This window comes from Bombyx mandarina, chromosome 11, assembly GCF_030267445.1.
Source record: "Bombyx mandarina strain Sakado chromosome 11, ASM3026744v2".
In the NCBI taxonomy this organism is placed as follows: Eukaryota; Metazoa; Arthropoda; class Insecta; order Lepidoptera; family Bombycidae; genus Bombyx; species Bombyx mandarina.
The window spans coordinates 4,731,074-4,739,983 of NC_143218.1; the positions used below are offsets into that span (position 1 = coordinate 4,731,074).

Here is an 8,910-nt window from a genome sequence, read left to right on the forward strand (position 1 = left end):
TTCGTTAAAATATATAGATATTGATGGAACAGCAACGAATAAGTTAAAAGGTGATATGAAAGTGATATGTGGGAAAATACTGCATTTAAAATTTAAAAAAAAGTAGAGTCAATGTCCTTTAGTTGCAAAACTGATAATAGATGGCGCTGTTTTCAATTATTTTCAGCTTTCCTCCAGGCCGAGGATTTGAATGTGATCATTGCAGACTGGAGCATCGGGGCAGCCGGCAACTACGTAGTGGCCCTGCTGAATGTTGTTAAATCGGGTAACTGATTCTATACAACTATTGTTGGTTTTTTCCCCACCTCTTCGCTGGTAGCCTAGGAGGATATTTCAACTAAGTCATATGTGGTAAGGGAGCTCACGGGCTCAACATGAGAGAATTTGCCAACACTAGCCCTAGCAAGAGCAGTGCTTCAAAGAATCTACCACCGAATCGGACCCACTGAAAAGATACAGCGAAAACTCAGTGGGTCAATTGTTGGAAACAGAGTGCTTAGTGCGAGTTTTTTAACGTTCTCGATAGCCTAAAAGTTAACTCAAATTGTTTGCAGTTGAAACAGCGCCCCTAGCGGCAAACGTAGGCAAACGTTCCAACTCCATAAAAAAATTAATTAACTTTTACGCTATCGAGAACGTTAAAAAACTCGCACTTAGCAAAAAGAGCGTTTTATTTCAATTATTTAAGGGTTTGTCGAAAATGGAAGCAGAATTTCGATTCTTTTTATTTTTTTTATTGCTTGAGTTCGCGGTTTACCTGTTTAAGTCATTATCGGAGTCCATAGGCATCAGCAACGGAAAAGCCACCACTCATCTTAAGAAATGAGTTCTAAGTCTTAGTTTTTATACTAAAACGGCTGCCCACCATTCAAACCGAAACGCATTACTGCTTCACCGCAGAAACAGGCGAAAAAAAAAAAAGTTGTACCTAACCATGCGGGCTCACAAAATCCTCTAACACAAGTAAAAAAACTACCTTCTACCTTTGTTTAATAATAGTTTTTCTTACGTAGCTTCAACCGCGTGGACTATGCTCTAAACAGTCTTGTTCGAGTCTTGTGCTCAGCAGAAAAATGGTAGGTCTGAAGTCATCCTGACTTGACTGATAAGACGCCCGGTATAATCACATCGAGTGACATGACTATGCCCAATACCATTCTTGTATCTCCTTTGTTCGTTACAGCCAAATCTGTAGCTGGTTTCATCGAATGGCTGAACCGGACCAGCGGCTCCAAGGTCTCTCAGTACCACCTCGTGGGGCACAGTCTCGGTGGGCACCAGGTTGGCGTCATCGGGAGGCATCTAGGTGGAAAAGTTCCATACATCACTTGTGAGTAGCTTCACAGTCTGATCTAGCATAGTGATGCCCAAAGTTATCTGAGACAGCAAGGATTAGGTTTTAATGAGATGGTAGATGAACCTAATAGACGTAGCGTTGGCAGGCCTCACAAAACATGAAGCGACGACTTGTTGAAGGTCGCGAGAATCTGGGAGAAGCCTATGTCCAGTAGACGGCTGTGGGCTGATAGATAGTAGTAGAAGAAGCATCGCATGGTTACTGACGGCCATATTACAGTGCTTATACCTAACCTGACACACCTTTGGACAAACCTGGACCAAAAGACAATTTTCACCTGTTTTTTTTTATTATTAACTGGGAACAAATCATGCACGGTCATCTGACCTTAATTTAAGATTCCATGTGTTATGAGTTCCAGAAACTGACATATATACTTATATACGTTTAAATATATATTTATATACAAAATAAACACCCGAACAAAGAGCAAACAAATCTGTTCATCACACGAATGTTTGCCCGATATTCGGAATCGAACCCACGATCCTCAGCGCAACAGTCAGAGCCGCTAACTACAGCACCACCGAGTCAATACTGTATTCGGAAAGTCTACCTGTGTTCGTCTGAAGTAAATTGATGTGTATTTCAGCTTTGGATCCAGCATCACCGGGCTGGAATACAAATTCTAACAAGTTACAGTCCACCGACGGAATCTACACGGAGGTAATGCACACTAACGCTGGATTCTCAGGGTTTCTAACCCCCTTGGGCGACATGGACTTCTATCCAAACGGCGGAGTCGAGATGCCTGGCTGCCAAGACTTGAGCTGTAGCCATCACAGGTACTGTCGTCTTTTTGGGTTAGAAAACTGATTGCATGTTCTATCTGATGGTGAGTGGCAACCGTTACTCCATAAACTTGTTCAGTTTATGGTTTCCTACCACCATAGTTGCCGCAATAATTCAATTCGACTGTATGTTTTTTTTATGTTTGTTACCTCATAACTTTTGACTGAGTGAATCGATTTTGGTGATTCTTTTTTTATTAGAAAGCGAAGATCGCGGGCCCACCCACTAAACGACTCCCCTGCACTCTTACACCCGACGTCAGATCTCCATCCGGGGTCAGAACCCGGTCAGAGTAGGAGGGTTCCCGCGGTCAACACTACAACCAGACACGCGGCGCCACCCCGAGGACGCCCGACCGACGGGTCGTCGAGGCGATAGTCGACGACCAACGACGTCGGTCTCCGCGGTACGGCGGCCCTACCAGGCCGCCCAGGCGATGCCGCTGGTGTTCCGGGATACCCCGCTGGGCCAGAACCAGCCTACCGGGTCGGAACGCGATACACCGCCGACCGGGTTGCTCTTCCACAGTATGTTTGGCGACGACAGCGACGACGAAAATGCGGACCGCATCGCAGTCCGCAGCCGCCGACGCGTCGTCTCGTCCTCCTGGTGCCAGCGCGCTAGAGTGACGGTAGCGTGCGGCGCAGCCTCAACCCTCTTAGGTCGCCCCGTGACCATCACCAGGAGGAGACTGCCTCCTCATAGGGGCCGGAGCTGGACAAACGCCCTCCTCCGACCCCCGGCTCGGCGGCGGCGGCACGGCGCCGAGAGGGAAGAAGAGCTCTCCCTCTTCCGTCTCCCTCTGCCGCCTCCTTCTGCGAGATGGTGGACTCGCAGAAGTCGAGCATCACCTGCCAGGACTCGTCGCTGCCGAGCATCGTAGCCACGACGGTCGGAAGCGACAAGTCCAATCCTATATTTGAAGGTGGACCGAGAGTCAGTCCGAGAGGACCGGGCAGATCGCGTCGACGGTCCTTCGCCTGTAGGCGGGGTCCGCCAGGCGGCGAGACCACGCCTCGAGCACGGCACGCCGAGATTGAAGCTTCCGCGCTCGAACTTCCGCCGCGCCGGGACGCGGCTCCCCCTGGAGCGGAGATCGCATCGCCACGCGTAATTCGCAGCGAACACGCACGCCGCCTCGAACGAGACAGTGCGGTATCCACGAACCGCCTTGACCGCAATCGCGCGCTGCGGACGTCGCAACGCCGCAACGTTGTCGCGGGTCAGGGTTTGGCACCACACGGGAGCCCCGTACAGTGCCATCGACCGCACCACCCCCGTGTAGAGGCGGCGCACCACCACATCAGGCCCCCTGACGTTCGGCAACAGCCGACTCAGCGAGCCAGCGGCCGCCATCAGTCGGGGACCTAATCTCTCAAAGTGAGCGCGGAAGCTCCAACGACCGTCCAGTACGAGTCCGAGGTACCGCAACCCGGTTGCCTCAATCTCGACGCGAACGCCTCCGATCACGAGGTAGGCCCCCTGAGGCGGCGCTCTCCGGGCCCCGTGAAACAACAGGGCCTGGGATTTATCGAGTGCCACCTCCAGACCCCTGCAATCACCGACCAGGGCAAGATGTTGAACGCGTTGGCGATGTCAAGGGACACCGCCAGTGCAACCCCGCCCTGGCCGACAACCTCATCAGAGAGGGCCTAATTTAACCTCCTTTCGGCTTTACGGGTAGTTTTGTAACACCATTGTGTATTTTACCGTAATTTTGATTCGAAACAGCTATATAAATAAACTAGCGGCCCGCTCCGGCTCCGCTCGGGGCTTTAACAAAAAATTCAACGTTATTTGACGTTGTTTTAATTTTTTAAATAAAAGAACACTTATTGCGGTATAAGTATAATAGTTAGACATAATAATATTCTGTCGCGATAATAATAATGTGTTCAACAAAGTCGTAGTACATTATTTTATTCTATCATCAATTTTTTTCGCAGGGCACGCGATGTAAAGAAGATATTTTAGGTATTTTTTTTACACCTTGGGTTCCATTATTGGAGTTTTAGTAAGGATCCCTAATTTTTTTCAAAATAGATTATAGCCTACGTCACTTGAGAATAGTGTAACTTCCAAACAGTGAAAGAATTTTTCAAATTGGTTTAGTAGTTTCGGAGCCTATTCAATACAAACAAATAAACAAATCTTTCCTCTTTATAATATTCGTATCGTATCGTATGTCGTATCACTCTTGTCAGAGGGGTCGTGGTCGTCATTCGGTATCATTGTTGTGGGCAGATGTTATGCGCCTCACGAGCAATCGCCACTTCTCCTATAATATTAGTATAGATAAATAATCGATGATAAATCACACGGCCGCCTTCTTTCAAACTAGGATTTCATATACTATTGGAAGGGACTGATAGACATAATTTTAAACAATTAAATGCACAAATATCTAAATAAACACAAAACAAAACTGTTTGTCAAAGAAGTTTGTTTGTTTAACTGTATTATAAGCTAGTCTTCATCAGATATACTTTTCATTTCGCAATCCGATCTCAAGCAATAAAAATACATAATCTTAATGAGTATTACTTCCTTAAAAAGAGATGGCGCTAGTTATACGTTTAATTCTCCTTGGCACGTTTTTGAAGTGAAACTTCTTGAGGGGCGTTGAGAGTAAAATTTTACTTGCGACAGATTCGTTACGGCTAGAGAGAAAAGATACAATTTAGGGCGAGCGAGAGCGAGAAAATAGACAGAGCGTTCGTGAACCACTCGACCATGGAGAGAGGGAGAGGACAAAACGAGCTAGATCGTTTCTCTTATACACAGCGTTCCTTATGACAAGACAAAATTTGATTTAAGGATGAAAAATGAAGAAAACCACAATACTGCACACAGATAAAGAAGTTTCATATTATTCCGAGGTCCATTTTATTTGCTATTAGCATCAACAGTTCGATGTTTTTAATTGAACTTCAATTAAGTTTACTCCGTTCAAATATTTAGATGAAGAAGTTTATTGTTATGATATTTGTTCCAAATTTTAAATTCTAAATGGCTCTCCCGTGATGTCGCAAAAATGTTGCTTAAGCCCTTTCACCCCTCGATATGTCTTTCAATCATCTACAACGACAAAAAAATAATTTGTTTTAGTTGTTTGTTAGTGCGACGCAAACATAATTCGGGCGCTTTTGTCGTTAAGTGTACCTAATCGTTCTTCGATCAACTCTTGTGACGACGACTGTCCACGAAGTGACTTTAATTGTTACAGATGCAACTTCTACTTCGCCGAGTCGCTGAAGACGGGTGGATTCACCGCCCGGAGATGCAGCAACTTCGTCGAAGCCGTCAACCAAGAGTGCAACTTGCCGGAGACCGCGCAGATGGGAGGCTTACGGCCGAAAACCGGGTAAGAGCTGCAGTGGAATGAGGGAGCAGACGAAATTACGGTCTCGCTTTTCAAAGAGCGCATTTGAAGTCTTCACAGCCTGGAATCCCGTAGGCAGCTACCAATCGTTCTAATGAAATACGTACTTGACAAAGTGTTCACGAATGAATAGGGAATAAGATCACCTAATTAAAATCAAAGCCTGACAAAATAATTTATTTTTTTATTGCTTAGTTTGGTGGACGAGCTCACAGCCCACATAGTGTTAAGTGGTTACTGGAGCCCATATACCACCACCTTCACAATTTCCGCAGTAATGCGTTTTGGTTTGAAAGGCGGGGCAACGGTTGTAACTATACTCAGACCTTAAAACTCATATCTCAAGTTGGGTGGCGGCATTTACGTTGTAGATGTCTATGGACTCCGGTAACAACTTAACACCACGTGGATCGGGAGCTCGTCCACCCATTTGAGCAATAAAAAAAGATGTGCGTGTAACTTAGTGCACGAGAAAGAAGTGAAACTTCTTTAGCAGTTTGTGGTTTTCTTCATTTTTCATCCCAAATCACATTTCTTTTGTAATAGTCAATGCTATGTATAAGAGAAACGACCTAGTTCGCTTTCTCCCTCTCTCCACAGTCGTGCGATTCGCGAGACGCTCTATTTTCTCACTCTCGCTCTTCCTAAATTGTATTTTTTCTCTCTAGCCGTAACGAATCTGTCACGAGTTACATTTTAAGCTCAACGCACCTTAAGAAGTTTCATTTAAAAAAAATATTATATATGGTTTTTTTTTCCAGCAAAACTGGCATCTTCCATTTGCGCACAAACGCCGGATCGCCATTCTCGTTAGGATAAATAGTGCAACTTTGAAACAGCAACGTACATATATGCATTTATGAATAAATGAGCAGTTTGTTCGTCTATTTCTTGTTTCTTATTAATTCTTCTCTAGAAAACCCTCTTACAACGCGCTAGAAACGAAATGCATTGCTACTTCACGGTAGAAATAGGCAGGGTGGTGATACCTACCCGTGCGGACTCACAAAAGGTCCTACCACCAGTAATTACGCAATTTATAATTTTGCGGGTTTGATTTTCATTACACGATATCATTCATTCACCGTGGAAGTCAATCGTAAACATTTGTTCAGTACGTATTTTTATTAGAAAAAATAGTCTAGAAGGTACCTCGATTGTAAATACAAACGACAGTGAGAAATATAAAAGTAATTAATAATGTTACGCCGGTAAGAGTAACGCCATCTGTCGTCAAATAGCAGAAACGAGTATCAAAAGAACTAGTAAAATCGAGAAAGCTCAATAAGTGCAACCCCATCTATTATCAAATAGCGGAAACACATATCGAAACCACTGGTCTTACCGGGAATGTTCTCGATAATTCTAGAGCTATATCGACTACTAGCTTTTGCCCGCGACTTCGTCCGCGTGGAATAGTTACTTTGGCATAACGCTAAATTTTACCCGCGACTTCATTTACAGTACTCAGGATTGGAACTTCATTACTGAACCGGTAGATGGCGTTGAAGAAGCTAGATTTTGAGATTTTTTGACAAACAATTTTTTTACTTTTCGTAAAAAAAAAATTTTTTTAGTAAAAAGTATCTTATGTTACTTTTAATACCTCCAAGAATATGTGTACAAAGTTTCATGATGATCGGTTGAGTAGTTTTCGCGCGAAAGCGTAACAAACAAACTTACATTCACATTTATAATAATATATTAGTAGGGATAAAAGCGTTTGCAGGGATGACACGAAGGCAGTTAGTAATCGGAACTACTCAAAGCAAAACAGCGAACGGATCACTTGAAGCGAAGCGGTAGAAGTGAATTGCGATTTATAAAGTGTTCTTTAATTAGTATTTAATAGAGTTTTAATTTGTACTTCGGTGAAAGTTTAATTTATCCAGAGCCCTAGCGCGTAACAATAATAATTGAATAAGGAAAAATAACAAAATCTTTCACTTACGTAACATAATTACTCAAAGGTTTTTACTTTTTTATTTATTTTAATTGCTTAGATGGGTGAATGAGCTCACAGCCCCCCTGATGTTAAGTGGTTACCCGAGCCCAAAGACATCTACAACGTAAATGCGCCACCATTAAGTTCTAAGGTCTCAGTATAGTTACAACGGCTGCCACACCCTTCAAACATTACTGCTTCTCGGCGGGCGGTACCTACCCGTGCCGACTCACAAGAGATCCCACGGTAATCGACGAGCCACAAAAAAATTTATTAAATATAAAACTTGATTTACTACTTACTTTTAATATATCGGTTTTGATTGTGTGTTTAACACAATACAAACATATAAGTAACGAAATTAACGATAATACTTAATATACTAGCAAAGTTTGGAAGGGAAAAAACAATTACCAAAAATGTTTAAGCAATCCAAACAATATCTATTGAGGAATTTCGACGCGTTTTGCGTTCATCGAAGATTAACAATTGAAATACTTGAATTAATGTATCCTGAACTGTGTTTATACAAATGTAATTTAAAATTGTTTAATTTGCTCAAAGAATTACCTACATGGCTTTTTTTTGATTTATTAATACTGAGACAATGTTTTCGGAGGTTTTCGTTCGGACGCAGAAGGTATTAAGTGAGATTCGTGACGCACAATATTGCACTTACGTCCGTTTCGATAGAGCATAATATCTATTTATGCCTTTGTTCGGTCTTATTGGAGATTCTTATTCAGTTATTGTCGTCATGGCCTAATGGATAAGACTGCCGTTGCGTTCGTATCGACAGACCCAAGTGTGCCGAGGTTCGAATCCCGCAGGCGGGTACCAATTGTTCTAATGAAAAACGTACTTTTTTTGACGTGACAACGTCTTATAATTCGATAGAGCCGGCTGCACGCACGAAAAAACATGACTCATGCGGCGTTACCTCGTTCTAAGGCGATGTGAGCGATGCATCCGCGTGGACAGCTGCTATAGAATAATACATTTACATGTTTTCGTCAAGTATGAAGTTCAGTGAAAAGTGAATGTGGTGTCAATTGTTTATAGCAACGATAATTGCGATAATTGAAAAATGAAAACATTCCATCAGTATTTTCTTATGACGTTGTAACCTTCAACTATCGTCAGTAAACCGACTTTACAGACAACCGATTTTTTTTTGCTTATGTGGTTGGACGAGCTTACAGCCCATCTGGTATTAAGTGATTACTGGAGCCCATAGACATTTACAATGTAAATGCGCCACCCACCTTGAGATATAAGTTCTAAGGTCTCAAGTATGCCTTTCAAACTGAAATTGCAGCTTCACGGTAGAAATAGACAGGGCGGTGGTACCTACCCGTGTGGACTCCTGAAGTCGTGAAGTCGTCGTGGCCTAAAGGATAAGACGTCCGGTGCATTCGTATGTAGCGATGCAAC

The 8,910-nt window shown here is 43.4% G+C and overlaps 1 protein-coding gene across 1 annotated transcript in view; it reads left to right on the plus strand.

Moving 5' to 3' along the window:
• Window positions 1–6,418, plus strand: part of LOC114242815 (pancreatic triacylglycerol lipase) — a 15,102-nt gene extending 8,684 nt beyond the window's left edge. The window contains exons 3-7 of the mRNA XM_089731550.1: window positions 141–265; window positions 1,184–1,330; window positions 1,950–2,142; window positions 5,376–5,513; window positions 6,293–6,418. Of these exons, the coding sequence (XP_089587676.1) occupies window positions 141–265; window positions 1,184–1,330; window positions 1,950–2,142; window positions 5,376–5,513; window positions 6,293–6,350 (661 nt within the window). The 3' untranslated portion in view covers window positions 6,351–6,418. The remainder of the gene's footprint in view (window positions 1–140; window positions 266–1,183; window positions 1,331–1,949; window positions 2,143–5,375; window positions 5,514–6,292) is intronic.
• Window positions 6,419–8,910: the final 2,492 nt, after the last annotated feature.